At 34.0% G+C, this 15,444-nt stretch overlaps 3 protein-coding genes across 4 annotated transcripts; 2 read left to right on the top strand and 1 right to left on the bottom strand.

Annotated features, from left to right (window-relative positions):
* On the top strand, window positions 794-4,523 carry LOC109829985 (metal tolerance protein 1-like). Of its 2 annotated transcripts, none has more exons than XM_020397099.1 (2): window positions 794-912; window positions 2,988-4,523. In XM_020397099.1, the coding sequence occupies exon 2, from the start codon at window positions 2,988-2,990 to the stop codon at window positions 4,125-4,127; it is 1,140 nt and encodes a 379-aa protein (XP_020252688.1). In that variant the 5' UTR covers window positions 794-912; the 3' UTR covers window positions 4,128-4,523. The 2 variants fall into 2 exon arrangements, with proteins under 2 accessions (XP_020252688.1, XP_020252689.1); XM_020397100.1 differs by lacking the exon at window positions 794-912 and adding an exon at window positions 1,054-1,185.
* On the top strand, window positions 5,998-12,685 carry LOC109829710 (protease Do-like 9). Its single transcript, XM_020396751.1, has 5 exons — window positions 5,998-6,082; window positions 10,147-10,286; window positions 11,950-12,274; window positions 12,415-12,640; window positions 12,682-12,685. The coding sequence occupies exons 1-5, from the start codon at window positions 5,998-6,000 to the stop codon at window positions 12,683-12,685; spliced, it is 780 nt and encodes a 259-aa protein (XP_020252340.1).
* Window positions 12,682-13,112, bottom strand: LOC109829712 (homeobox-leucine zipper protein HAT5-like). The gene has a single exon (XM_020396752.1). It carries the CDS (start codon window positions 13,039-13,041, stop codon window positions 12,682-12,684), a length of 360 nt encoding a protein of 119 aa, XP_020252341.1. The 5' UTR covers window positions 13,042-13,112.

Here is a 15,444-nt window from a genome sequence, read left to right on the forward strand (position 1 = left end):
TCTCAAACTAATTTTTACACCAACTCCAACAACTTCCTTATTTTGAAGAATCTCTTTTTTCCTCCAAAAATTTGAAAAATGCTGCAGATTTGGGGAAGCTTCCCCATTTTTTCTCCTCCCTCCCTATTTTGGAGAATGAGATGGGGAATCTGTTGGACCAAAAACCTAACTAAATTCTCCAAAAGTGGGAAATGAGGAAGCTGTTGGAGAAGCTGAAGTATGAAAATTAAACTTGTGAAAATAATTCTATATATAGCTGGTTACATTCTGTAAATCACTAGCCAAATTATATTACTATTTTTAGCAAAATAATTAAGGGTTTTTTTCAGTATGAACCGCTTAAATTATAAGTAATTTGGTATTAGCCCCTTAAATATTTATATTTTGTATCAGCCCTCAAATAGCTATGGTATATGTTGATATGAGTCCCTATGGTTAGGTTCATATTTTGATATTAGCCCTTCAAATAGCCATGATGTGTTGATATGAGCTCCTCATATTAACACATCATAGCAACTTGAGGGGCTAATATCAAAATATAGAGATTTAAGGGATTAGTACAAATTACCTTTCAATTTAAAGGGCTAATATCTAAAAAAAACCTAGGAATTAAAAGATTCATACTACCTTTTGTCCTTTGAGACAAAATAAAAAAAAATAAAAGAAAGAAAGAAGGAAAGGAAGAAAGAAACCCACGTGAAAAGAACCTTCCACATAATTCCAAAAGATCCAGTCCCACTTAGGCCAATTGGGCCCCCATGGGCTTATCGTTACCCAATTAATTATGATTTTATTCAATCAAAAATCCCCTCATATCGCGCTATGATCTCTCTCTCCTCTCACTCTCTCTGGGATTAAATCCCAATCGATCTCTTCCCCAAAATCCCTTGATTCGTTTTCTCGCCAAAAGAGGTACCTTTCGATCTCACTCGTCCGCAATTTTAATCTTCACTTATTAAATTTTTATGCAAAGGGTTGCTTTATTTCGTTTTCTACTCAGAATTTTGTGATTCCTTGTAAGTTTTAGGCCTTCCAAGTTTAGTCCAGATTTCTTCCTTGGGATCTGTATTAACTGCTTAAATATGCGAAAATCAATCCAAAGAGGGGATTTTGGATGTCTGGCTGTCAAGTTCTTGCTCTTATTTTTTGGAAAATTAACTTGAATCTATGGCTTTTACTGCTTAGGTTAGTGGAGAGTTGTTGGGGGGGAAAAACCCCTTTTTTAGTCCTTATTAGAAAATTATGCTGCTTGTATGTTGGGTTGATGTCGAAAAGTGTAATTTAGGTGTTTGTGACAATTTTATCGTTAGGGCTTTTTTGTTTATAGTCTGATTATATTTACAACTAGAGATGCTCTTGTTGAAGCTAGCTTTGATTGTTACAACTTACACGAGATCATTACATTGTTATATACCTAACACCTATATATCATACAATTGTTTGTATTGGTATAAAGCTAACAGCTTTATATCCTGATTAGTTTTGAATTGTATGCATAAAGGAAATCATCATGTGACGTTAGATTCTAATTTGGCTTTTCGTCCAACCATTTGTGAAGGTGGCATGTAGTTCTCAGTAGGAATTTGTTTTCCGCTTTGCCTAGTGCATTTTCCGCGGATGTTAGCTCTGATGACATTGTTGTGAGAGAAGTAAAGATTTCTTAAAGGATAATGTTTCTTGGTAATACACTTTTCACAGTAGGCTTAACTCATTTTCCATGCCTTTTGCAAAAGTTTTATGACTATTTTCAGCTCCTTTGGGAGGTACATACCATACTTCAATATTCGATCAGAGAATATTGAGGTTGGATAGGTTATGCTCCCATATAAAGATAAGTGGTTATGAGCCAGCAGGTCACCTTTAGAAAAGTTGCTGCTAATATATCATATTCCTGGTAGCTTGTTGTAAAACTTCCCATAGAGTTCTATTTTAGTTATACTTGCTTTAGAGTTCTTGCACCCCTTTCTGAATTGCATATTTATGTGTTTTCTGCTTATGTTTAATCTAGTGTTGTAAGATTTTAGCTTTTATTATTATTATGTTTTTTTTGAAAAATAATGCAATTTATTTATAAAGATCAGAATATAAGATCTGTCAAATTTTAGTTGAATTTTTTTTTTTTGGCAAGTCTTGGTTTGGCCTACAAGTCCCTTGGTTTGGATCTGCATATATGGAGGAGCTTGATCCAATGCTGACCTTGATTAGCCATTAGTCTGAGCGCTTAGACGACATACAACCTAATCAAATTTCCATAAAACCTTAACATTCTAAGCACAAGTACCTTCTGAAGACAGCTTCATTTGCTAGTCTGCTGCATCTCCTCCCAGTTCACAACATAGCTGCTTCTCTTCTCTCTCCTGGTCATGCCGAGGCCTCATATGCGAACATGTCTGCTGTTGCATAGACAGTCTAACTGACACACCCTAATGATGACATAATTTAGAATTGTATCTTGAAGTAGCCTCGCATATGCTCAATTTTCTCCCTCAGCATTTATCCATTTATTTCTCAGCGGACTTTTTGAGGCGGTATATTGCGAGCAACTTCATTTTCCTCAGAGAAGCCTCCCTTCCTAACCCTATGCAACAAATAAGAGTAGCTATATTGTGTTGACAATTGTTATCTGTGTTCTGAGTTCTTCTGCAGCTCGTGCGCATATAACTATTAAGTTATGCAGTGACAAACAAGTGTGATGCAAACAAAAATTGTGACTTCTGTACTTAGAAAGGCCTGCACTGCTATCCTTACTTTTAGTAAACTTTTGGTATGTAGTCACTGCATCGTTATCAATTGCGGGCTCCTCTCTGAATTGACTTGTTAATTCTTCAGTGAAGTATATTTAATACTAGTTATTTGTCTTTTTCCTCACAATACTTGCTTGCAAAGGAGTATATAATGAAAGCAATGCGTCTTCACAGAGCATATATTCTTTCAGTCTCATATGAGTCCTCTTGCAATTTCATGTTTCTCAACTGTTTATTTTGCAGATGGAAGCACATGATCCTCATGCACCTCATCAAGTTGTTGACATAAGTGTAGATATCCCGAAGGGGGTATCAAGCCAAACCGGGAGCAAGATTTGTCGTGTCACGACTTGTGGCTTATCAAGCACTGGAGCAAACGAAAAGGATGCCCAAGAAAGACAAGCATCAATGAGAAAGCTACTAATTGCGGTTGTCCTGTGCATCATCTTCATGGCTGTTGAAGTTGTAGGAGGAATCAAAGCAAACAGCCTTGCAATTCTAACTGATGCGGCCCATCTCCTCTCTGATGTTGCAGCTTTTGCCATCTCCTTATTCTCTCTATGGGCATCAGGATGGGAAGCAAATCCAAGACAATCTTATGGTTTCTTCAGAATAGAGATACTCGGTGCTCTTGTTTCCATCCAGCTTATATGGCTCTTAGCTGGCATACTAGTCTACGAGGCCATTGCTAGACTAATAAACAACACTGGTGAAGTCCATGGAGTCTTGATGTTCGCTGTTGCCACCTTTGGCTTGGTTGTTAACATCATCATGGCCGTATTATTGGGTCATGACCATGGGCATGGGCATGGTGGGCATAGCCATGGCCATAGTGACCATGACCATGATCATGACCATTCTGGGCATGACCATGCTCATGACCATGGCCATCAACATGGGGATCATCACGAACCTTTGTTAGATGCTCCGAAAAAGAAAAGAAACATTAATGTCCACAGTGCATATCTTCATGTGCTTGGAGATTCAATTCAGAGCATAGGGGTGATGATCGGAGGAGCAATTATATGGTACAAGCCAGAATGGAAAATACTCGATCTCATATGCACACTTCTATTCTCTGTGATTGTCCTCGTGACGACAATCAACATGCTGAGGAACATTCTGGAAGTATTGATGGAGAGCACACCGAGGGAGATTGATGCGACGAGGCTCGAGAAGGGTTTGTGCGAGATGGAAGGCGTGGTGGCGATCCACGAGCTGCACATATGGGCCATTACTGTCGGAAAGGTGCTGTTGGCTTGTCACGTGACAATCACCCCCGAAGCCGATGCTGATCTCGTGCTTGATAAGGTGATAGGGTACATCAACAGGGAGTATAATATCAGCCATGTCACTATTCAGATTGAGAGGCAGGAAGTTTGATTTTGATTTGGGGGATGCTTCAAAAGAAAAGGTTGGTTGTCTTTAAAATTGCCAAATTCTGCATCATCTCATTGCAAGGCCACAGCTTGTAGATTCTTGTGTCCAGCTTTTTAGCTGGAGTCCATCAAGTCGAAGGTAGATATATCTGGGTATAGCTGCCTCCTGATCTTTAATATGCAGCTCTTATGTGAATTTGAGATGCCTGTTTTTCTTTTTCTTTTTTTTTCTTTTTTTTGGGTTCATTTTTCCGTCTTTAAGGAGCCGAGTGATTCGGAGGTAAAATCACCCAGTATTTCATGAGGACTGCAGTTTTCTTCTTCTTCAATTGAGATAGTTTTTGATGTTGTTCTGTAGTTTCAAAGATTTAATGTGCATAATGTCTGTTATTAATCCTTAGGTTTCTGTTTTTATTGAGTCTTAATGATATGCATTAGTGTGCAACTGTAGAAATAAATCATGGAAATTGTGGAAATAGCGCTATAAAAATTTATTATTGGTTATCGTTGCTGAAAATGAAACAGCAATTTGTGAGGATTTTTGGGAATAATTTTAAAATAACTATGATTTGTAATAAAAATTTCCCCTATAAGAGCGGGGTGGTGGGCGGTTTGCACCATAAACATAATGGTTAAGTTTTCTGAATTAACGTTTTACAATTCTATTTGCGGTCATGCGGTGTAAGATCATTCTAATGTACGCCGAGGGGGGGGGGCGAGGGGCGGGGGCAATAGACATGTCACGTTAGTTTTCTAAATTAACCTTCTATAATCCTTTTTGGTGAACGGTATAGATTTAGATTGCGCTAGTGTATGCGGGTGTTTTGATAAAATTTGTTCTCATGTACGCGGGAACATTTAATTTAGAGCCTGTTTGGTTGTGTAGAAATAGCGCTATAACTCAGCTTGTACGTAAAGTTTTCTTGTATTCCAGAGTAAATACAAGAACAATATTTATGTGTTAACTGTTAATTGTTTGGTTTGCAACAAGAACAATACTTATGTGTCAATTGTTTGGTTTGCAACATTGTAGTTAGGATAGAGAACTGAAAGCAAAAGCTCCCATCTTCAATAAATAAATAAATAATAATTCCACCACATCATAAAAAATCTTTTAAAATCCAAATATGATAACGTCTACACCCTAGTTTTTCTTGTATGGTGAACCTATGTAGCTTTTGCACCCGTATTTTTCAATGCACCCGTATTTTTCAATCAAATACTGTTTAAATTTGCATTAGAAATGCATTATTTTCAAAGATTAGAAAAAAGGAAAAAGAACAAAAAAAAACTCATATTCATGTCATATCATACTCGTACTCTAGGGCTGCAAATGCTTTTAAATTAGCAAATCATATCATATCATATCACGAGTTCGGAAAAATCTTTCTATGATCAATATTATCTTTAAATTTTTTTAAATATTACCTAGTTATCCTAATCTATTCTAATTATTCTATCTTCTTTGAATTAGTAATTAAATAATTTATCCTATTCATAATGAGATTTGTTGATGTTAAATGATCACACAATCAATTATATCCGTGGTTGGATAGGGGTGGGGTAGATAAGGGGCTGCTTTCTTCCCCGAATATCCAATTCTGAGTTTGGTTGCTGGAAAGCCTGCACATATGGAAACACGAGAGGACGATGACTGCTTCCCTCGTAGTTCCTCCGACGATCAAGTCGGCTGGTGAACTTAAGTGGGGAAAATAAAGAACTGTGAGAGTTCTGATGTGTGCAGTATGATTTGCAGATTACTCTAAGAAGATCATATTCGTGACCCTTTTTCCGAAGAAGATTTTTGTTAGAATAGTACCACGTATTTATAGTGACACTGAAAAGGCATAACCGTCATTGTGGCCGAGCACAAGATGGCTGTGAAGAAGCATAGGCTGGCAGCTGAGTCAGCTCTTGCTTTACAGCTGTCGGCTGGCGACTGGAGGAGAGATCATCTTGGCATTAAATAGGAAATGATCGAAGGTATGATGATGCTCACGTGGTCCGATAAGTCATGAAGACTATCGATGCTAGAGGTATAGTGGTGCATGCCAAGCCTTAAATATGATGCTGACACGTTGTCAGTGGGAGAGGCTCGAGGTTGAAGTTGTCATCTATCTTCGTCGAGAAGTAACACCTTTCGAGTCGACCTCATGAGGCGTCGAGTAATTCGTCGAGTGGGCTCATTGTGAGTCATCTTCGACAAAGGGGGCGACAAGTACCGCCTTTCGAGTAGACATGAGGGAATGTCGACTCGGCGAGTCGGCTGAGTTGTCGCCCTTATTGGTCTTTGACCGTCAACTTGATTGGGCCATTGCATGCAGATGTACACCTATCCGTTGCTAGCTAATGGTCGCAGTTAGGTGATTGAAAACACCATAACAAGAGTTAGCATGTTATTGGATAAAGAAAATATATTTGATATAATTTAAATCCTTTACTTATTTCAGTTCGTAGAGAAACCTAAAAAAACATATGCTAGCCAGCACCTAAAAGTTTTTGGACTTTGTAGAAAATATCCTCCAAAATTTTTAAATTATAAAAACACCCCTATAAATTTAAAATTTTATTCAAACATCTTGAAAATTATAAATTTTACTTATTTCAATTTAGTGATAAATCTGAAAAATATATGCTAGCTAGAAACTAAAAGTTTTTTGACTTTGCAGAAAATATCTTGTAAGTTTTAAAAATTGCAACAACACCTCTAAAATTCAAAATTTATAGAAAACACCTTGGAAATTTAAAACCTATGAACACATTAAAAACATACAATTAACACAAATAAATCCTAAAAATTTATGGATTTGCAATAAACACTCTAAACTTTTTACAAATTGTAAAACAAAAACTCAAAATTGTAAAATTTACAAAAATTCTACTAATTTCCAACTTAACAATACGTTGAAAATATAAGAATTATAAATATCCCCCACATAATTTGTAATTTATGGTAAACAGTCCTTTAAAGTTTTAAAAATTACAAACAAACCCTTAAAGTTCAAATTTTACAAAAAACACCTGAGAATTTTAAACTCATTAGTAATTTAAAAACACAGGAATTATAAATAGTCTATAAACAATTTATAATTTGTAGAATATGCCTATAAGTTTAAAAATTACAAAAAAACCCCTAAATTTTATAATTTATAAAAAAACACCATGAGAATTTTTAACCTATAGACACTAAAATGAATATATAAAACTACTAACAACCCCTAAAAAATAAAAAAAATTTAAAAAATATCATAATCTCTTCAAAAGTATAGGTTTAGGAAAATTTTTTTATGGTCAATATTATCCATAATTTTTTTGAAAAGAACATAACTAATTAAAAATCCATTAAATTTAAAATTTATAAAAACACCCTTAAAGTTTAGTACATTGCAAATTACCCCTCTAAAGTTTAAAATTTTTAATGACTTTTTGTATAATTTCTTGATTTCAATATAATGTTAAATAGTTTGGTGTATTTGTAAATTACAAAATTTTACGGTGTTTTTTTATAATTTTTAAAACTTTTTAGGGTGTTTCTTTTATAGTTTTATAAATTTTCATTATGTTTGAAGTGTAATGCATAGATACGTTAATTAATGATAATATTACAGAGTAAGTCGTTCTTAAGATGTATTAGACTATAGTTAAGTGTGCACATCACTATTCCTAGACAGTATAGTTAATATATGCAAAAAAATTTAGAAAATCTATATAATGATTAAAAAGATTTTGATTTTCATGTACTATTTTTTATGAATTATATTTAATGTGAACCCACCATATAATTTTGGCTGTAGTCATCATAATTTTAATACGTTTCATTGATTGACTATATAGGTATATAGATCATAGATTACTTTACTTTCTCACATAAACTAATATTTGACGCTTAATAATTTAAATTATTACGTTTATATTTAATATAAAGAGAAGCTCTAATAATATTTATTTATTTACCTACAGGATAATACAATCTCAATTCCTATTTTTCTTAAAATTTTTTCCATAGTTACGCTATCAAATTAGTAACTATATTAATAAATATTTATGCTTAAATTAGGATGATTGCAGTTGGATACTCACTATGAAATTTTTATGAAGATATATACCTTACTTTCTATAGCTATCCGCATTGTAGATGTATATTTTATAACTTAGTTGTTAATTTGACATATTAAAGTATTTTTCCTTTGTAGAAATTTCTTCTTTGACTTTTAGATTGTGTAATCACTACATCACCATTCTAGCATAGAAATGATCTCACTCTAAATGGCTTCAAGCCAACGTTTGAGTTGAATTGAAATGTATACTATTGCTATTATGTGTATATATTTTTTAAGAAAATAATGTCAACCTTTCTAAACAGAAGATAATATTCTAACATCTTATATTATAAACAATAAATATAGTCAATTAAGTAATAGCAAAAGAGAACTTATACATAAGAAAAGTGTGAATAATAAGATAACGAGAAAATATAAAGGCATTGTCAGTAGTACTACCAATAGCAAACTATAATGTAAAGTTAATCTAATTTGTGAAGCCCAACTATTAGCTATAAGCATCGAGGTTCCCACATATATACTTTACAATTTATTAAGGAGGGCTATATAATCTTATATGATAAAATTGATTTAATTCTGAATAGTAATATCGTTATTTGGAAAAATTATTCATGAACCAGTATGTTCTTTACGATATATAAGCTATGCACTCCAACTTCTTATGTCTTTTATAGAGTCAAAAAATTTGAATACAAGTCTCTAACATTTTACTCCCACAACAACAAAATCCACTTAGCAGATGTGTATATTCCAGATGAGTTATATACATATACACAATACAATTGTCTAGGCAAGTGAGTTATAATAACATTTTTAATTCACATCGTTTAGGCTAAGATTTGATAATGACCTTGCATCAAATATATATTTTTATATCTTTAGAGCACATAGTGAAATATATCATAATCTCATTGCTCTAATTTCGCAAGAAAATAATTCTTCATACATTCAGTTTTACTTCTATGATACGGAGAATGAACTATAAAATTGAATAAGAATATTAGATGATGCAAATATGAGTGAAACCACAACTAAAAGTTAATGTGAATCTGAGACAAAGCACAAATAAAAGTTTAATGGACATATTGAAAGTAAATTCATATGCAAAATTCATTGGCGAATTGAATGATCACACATTTTTTGAAGACTTCGAGATATTAATAAACAGAGATGTTGTACTAGATCAATATGTTTATAACTCACAAATAGTAGATCATGTGACCACAGTCTGGATTGAAGGAAACAATAACAATATTTCATTTGAGAAAGAGATTATTGAGTTGATCAATCTCACAAAAAAACTTTTTTTTTATTTTATTCTATTTTTATCAATTTAAATAAACATGATATTCAACCACGTGCATTGCATGTGAATCTCAACTAGTTATCATATATAAATATCAAAATTATTGGTATTTTACTTTTTTACTCAATTTGTTCCTTTGACGGTTCCTAAGGCCCCGTTTGGCAAAGGGTTAAGGAAGATGGATTATGGAGATGGGTTAACTTAGTTATTCCATCATGAAGGGTTAAAAATATTCTTATTCCGTTTGGATTCGATAGGTAATACAAGGGGTTAAGTCTTTTGTGTTTGGCAAATGAAAAAGGGCTAAGGAGATTAATCTCATTATTTTTAAAAAAAATACCACTTTCGCCCTTATTGAAAATTTATAAATAATTACCTCATTAAAATAAAAGGAGCTTGAATTTATGTATAGTTGACTAAAAAAATTATAGAATTTGGTATTATTCAACCTCTATCAACCTATGTGATTCTGTAGTCATTGTGGATTTTCTGGTTGATTTTGTAAGATTGCAGTATTTACTTACAGCTACAGGAAAATTGCCACTAAATTTGTATATAGTAATACCTCGCGAAAAGAGAAATACTCAATTTTGAAATTGGGATACTATCTTGACTGCAACTTTTGCACACCTTTATCAACCTTTGTGATTCTGTAGTCATTGTGGTTTTTCTGGTTGATTTTGGAATAATTCAGTATTCACATACAGCTACAGGAAAATTGCCACTAAATTTCACATGTAAGTTACTGAACAACAAATATGCTCAAAAACAAGGAAGTTCCATCCAATCTCAGTTGGTAGGTGAGCACAATACTAATCCGGAGCAATTCTATAAGGCTCATGGTATAAAATTATTCAGAATGTTATAAGAATATGCTCCTATTTTACAATACTATTATGCTATCTTCCTCTTAATCCACCTCCATCATCGATTCATCAACCTTTCAACTTGCCTTTGTTATTCCAAATTAACGCAACAATCTCTCTGAACATTTTTGTCAAAGACATCGACATAAGTTACAAACACCATATGTGTGAATCTAGTTACTATCTAGATTAGTCTTCAGAAACTTTGCCGCTGTGTCAAGGAGTATTACACCATGAAAGACCCTCTCCTATGCAACTGAACTCTCTCCCTCAACTCCTCAAAGGCCCACATTGTATCAGAATCGAGTCCTCTAGCAAACTGCCAGATTAAAACACCATAAAGTTACTCTTATTGTATTTGTATAAGCGCATGAATCCGATAAACAATTTTCTGCACTAAAATTTACTTGCCTGGTATGCGCGGTAAGCAAAACGCACACCCTGAAGTAGAAGCGCTTCTTGTATTGATTCTCTCTCTGTGATTCTTACTGACTCGACCTCTGTTGACACTCTCTTGATATAAATTTTTGCGAGTTTCACAGATCCCATCTCTATCTGCACAAGCAATATTGCAATCTATTATCATTTTTATGAAACAAAATAATCTTCTAGTATTTTTGGTTTTTTTTGTTTTCTTGTTTTTTTTAGGATTTGCATATTTTTCAACATAAGCCTGAATTGAACATATAATAGGAGCCATATATGATGTAATGATAATTTTTTTAGTTGGCCCTTTGTCCTTTACGACATAGATTCCAGAAAGAGGATAAAATGAGACATAAAACCTCAATAGAAAAAACAATCTACTCCATAGCTCTATATGAAATTATAAGTATTGCTCATATAAAGATAATAAAAGACATAATTTAACCTCCTTATACTTTAATATTCAACAACTACATATTTCAATTATTCAAAACCGAAAGAACCGTTGCAAGTCTCGGTGTGGTTTGGTTCGGTTTGTTCAGTTCTAACTTCATCAAACTTTCAATAAAGTGCGAACCGACCGACTGTTTGCACACCCCTAGAAACCATACAAAACCAACCGAACCACCCATTATCTACAATATGGGAGAAAACTGACCAACAAGTTGAATAGAAAATATCCACCATGTTTAGATAACCATGGTATGATGATGCTAAATGATCAAGATTGACAATTTATACGCAGAATTTTAATCTGCTGAAGCAAACAATTCAATAAACGATGACTTAATTGAATATTCTCATAATATACCAAGATGATAAACTTATGAATATCAAATTGAGTACAATATGCAATGTAAAGATGACACTCAAATGCTCTAGATTAACAATTGTACACAAACATGCACATCTAGTTTATCTTCAACTTGACCAATTCGACGAGAAATGTCTGAAATAATATGGGTTTTAGTCATTTATATGTCACATATCACAAACAAGAATATATATTTGAAACTTATATCCCGAATCAAGCAATTTGAATTCATACGATTTAGCTCAAAATAGGAAGATATACCTCTGCTTTAAGCTTCTCCTTCTCCTTAAGAAGATTATCATAACCCTCCTTAAGTGTTGACGAACGCGCATTCCCTGGAGCATTTTACGCAGGTGAAGCTCAAGAAGAGGGGGTCGGATACCAAGTATTTGGCTACTGTGACCGAGTGTGACATTGCCTTGTTGACTGTCAGCGATGAATTTTGGGAGGGGGTCTCTCCTATCGAATTTGGGTCTTTGCCTGCACTACAAGATGCTGTTACTGTTGCTGGTTACCCGATTGGAGGAGACACAATCTCTGTGACTAGTGGTGTTGTTTCATGTATGGAGATTTTGTCATATGTCCATGGCTCCACTGAGCTTCTGGGCCTGCAGATTGATGCCCCTGCTTTTAATGATAAAGGAAAATGCGTTGGTATAGCATTTCAGTCCCTAAAACATGAAGATGTGGACCCCTGCTTTTAATGATAAAGGAAAATGCGTTGGTATAGCATTTCAGTCCCTAAAACATGAAGATGTGGAAAATATAGGCTATGTCATACCCACACCGCGTTGGTATAGCATTTCAGTCCCTAAAACATGAAGATGTGGAAAATATAGGCTATGTCATACCCACACCTGTCATTACACACTTCATTCATGACTATGAAAAGTCAGGGGAATATACAGGTTTCCCTATACTTGGGATTGAGTGGCAAAAAATGGAAAATCCTGATTTGCGCAAGGCTATGGGGATGACGCCCATACAGAAAGGTGTTCGCATTAGGAGAATAGAGCCTACTGCTCCAGAATTTCATTTTTTGAAGCCATCTGATATCATTCTGGGCTTCGACGGAATTGATATAGCTAATAATGGAACAAACTCAAAAGGACCATTAGAACATCAAAGCTCTTCTTCAACACCTCATAATCCTTCTCAATTTGCTTCGTCTTCCACCTTGCTCTCCGATTCTGAAACCAAATAGCAACCTGTCTTGGTTGCAATCCAAGATCCTTAGCAAGCTGAATTTTTCTCTCAGGTTCAAGCTTGTTCTCAATTTCAAAGCTCTTCTCCAATAACTGAACTTGGGTGGAAGTGAGCCTCCTCTTCTTCTCTGGCTGATGGAGGGACTCATCATAATGATCATCAAAGGTTTCCTCAGGTTCTCTAGGGTGGTAGAATGGCTGGTTGCTTGTGCTATGGCAAATTTCCTCAAAGTTTAGCATTGATCTAGAGGCTGAAAATATAAGTACTCAAATGATTCAGTACAATGGTATGATAAGTGACGAAATAATAGTCAGTGAATTGTCAGTGGAGATTCATACAGTATTAATGAGAATGATGTAGAGAATACATCAATGAATCTTTAATTTCCCATGTCATGCCGAACAATAATTGTGACAAATAATGCAAAAAAAGATTCAATTATAGATATGAACAGCTCTCAATGGAAACTTATTAATTGAATTGCCTCTCAGGATAAAGTTTATTCGGATGAATCTTTAAAGACCAACGTCAAGTCTAAATATAACTATGAAAATTGATCAGAGCTTAACTTGAAATTTAACTTTAGTATCATAATAAATATGAAAAGGAAAAGGAGCTTACCACAGAAACCAGTATGAGAGGAGCTAGAAAAAATCAAAGCCTGGAAAGCCTCAGAAGAAATCCCTTCATTCTGCAGCAAAACACCCATCTCTGAACCTCCATAAACTCTTCTCCCTGTCATCTTTCTCTACTTGTTTCTACTTAGAGAGAGAAAACAGAGATCAAATTTTGCCTAAAACCCAGAAAAATTTACAACCAGATCTTCATCAAGATCACCGAAAGGGATCTCCTTGTTCAATCTAGGGCTTGTGGCGAAAGAAGCTAGTGGTAATGAGAACAGATCCAGATGAAATTTTTTCCTAATTCCCCTAATTCCGCTGCTTCTTTCCCTCCAAATTCCGTTGCCGCTGCTGAACTCCGCTCTGCCTCCCCGCACGAGATTTAGATGAATTTTTTTTTATAAATTCCGCTGCCTACCCTCGCGTGAGAAGCCGGAACAAGCGTTGTTCCGCCTTCTTATGAGGACTTGTTAACCCGTCTATTGACGGGATAAATGAGCATTTGAGGTCACGTGAGGGTTTATTAACCCTTTGTCATTTTTTTGTGTTTGGCAGGCTAATGAAGGGTTAACCCCCTTAACCCTTCATTTATCCCCTTGCCAAACGCAGCCTAAGGGATTACGTGGTTTTAGGAGGGCATCAGGTAATAATCATTCCAATGGTTACTTTCTACATTTTAGTTTCTTAATTATTGTTAAATTAGATTGCTAACAAAATCATTAGTCTACTTAATAGTGAAAATATGAAATCTCCAGAAATCTCTGGATCCTTAATAGGTGACAGTATATGACCTTTTTTTGATGGAATGGTGACAGTATATGACCTAGTAATGTGATGAGTTTGTGATTTAAGATTCAAATTCGTTGCCGTTTCTTTAAATAACTAAATTTGAAACATTTATACAGAGTTAATTAATTTTTCAGTACCATGATTAATGTAGGAGTCCTTCAGATTAATTTACATATCACTTACAATGCTCACACAAAAATAATGATGAGTCTTTTTTTTGGGTGGAAAATCATCCCAAACTGTTATATTTTTGCAAAAAAAAAAAAAGAAATAAATAATAAATTTAGTATCTTTTTGTCTTTTATGCATAACACTTCTTAATTATTTACAACGATATGGTAATACATCAAACACCTTGTATTATACTTATTTTATAACATACCATTCATCGTTTGCAAAATATATAGATTGTTTTACACTCTTTTCCCATTGATCGTCAGTAACAGCGACATCTGTGTTGCATATTTTCTTTTGGCATGGAAATTGAGACATTTTATGATAATATATAAGATCTTGTACATATGCAAATATATGAGATCTTGGTGTATTTGTGGAGAAAAGGCGTGACATATGCAAACTACAGTACGTACTAATTATTTTATTTTCTAAAATTTTTACTTGGTTTTATATTTTGTTATTTTGGGAAGTTATTCCCCTCCCTCTAGTGTCTACACTAATATTACCCATGGTGGATTTATTAAGTACTTTTACATGACGCAAGTTTTACTTTAGTGTAAATGTATAAATATTTGTATCACATTGTTTCTTCGGACCTTCCTTATCAAACAGATTGAAAGAAAAAATTACTTCGGACATTAATTTTGATCAGTTTAAAACTCTGCTTAATTAAGACGATGAAGCTTGATATTTCTCGTGTTTTCATGTTGCATCAGTCTCTTTTCATATTTTATCCAATAAACTTATGCTTTGCATGTCTTATATCTTGTAATTTAATATCTGTTACGTTTTTTTTTCCGAGAAATTTGTTACATATATATATATATTGCTTGACTGTTTATGTAATCAATTTGTCATCTTTTGAGACTCTAAACAATGCATTTTTCCTAATTTCATTGGGTAGTTGTTTTTTAAAAATAGGCATTGCAACAAATTTACCTTTAATTAAAGAAATTAGACAAATTTTCTTAACAGATTATTATATATGAGATTTGAGTCCCACTTTAGTCAAACTAAAAAATAAGTTTTTGGATCAAGGTTTTACCATCTAAAACA

The sequence above is a fragment of the Asparagus officinalis genome, chromosome 2, assembly GCF_001876935.1.
Source record: "Asparagus officinalis chromosome 2, Aspof.V1, whole genome shotgun sequence".
Lineage (NCBI taxonomy): Eukaryota > Viridiplantae > Streptophyta > Magnoliopsida > Asparagales > Asparagaceae > Asparagus > Asparagus officinalis.

Coding starts and splice junctions, on each gene's coding strand:
- LOC109829985 (XM_020397099.1), top strand. CDS start 2,988: ATGGAAGCACATGATCCTCATGCACCTCATCAAGTTGTTGACATAAGT.
- LOC109829710 (XM_020396751.1), top strand. CDS start 5,998: ATGGCTGTGAAGAAGCATAGGCTGGCAGCTGAGTCAGCTCTTGCTTTA. Junction 10,287..11,949: donor GTTCCATCCAATCTCAGTTG/GTAGGTGAGCAC, acceptor CATTTTACGCAG/GTGAAGCTCAAGAAGAGGGG. Junction 12,275..12,414: donor AGCATTTCAGTCCCTAAAAC/ATGAAGATGTGG, acceptor AGTCCCTAAAAC/ATGAAGATGTGGAAAATATA.
- LOC109829712 (XM_020396752.1), bottom strand. CDS start 13,041: ATGCTAAACTTTGAGGAAATTTGCCATAGCACAAGCAACCAGCCATTC.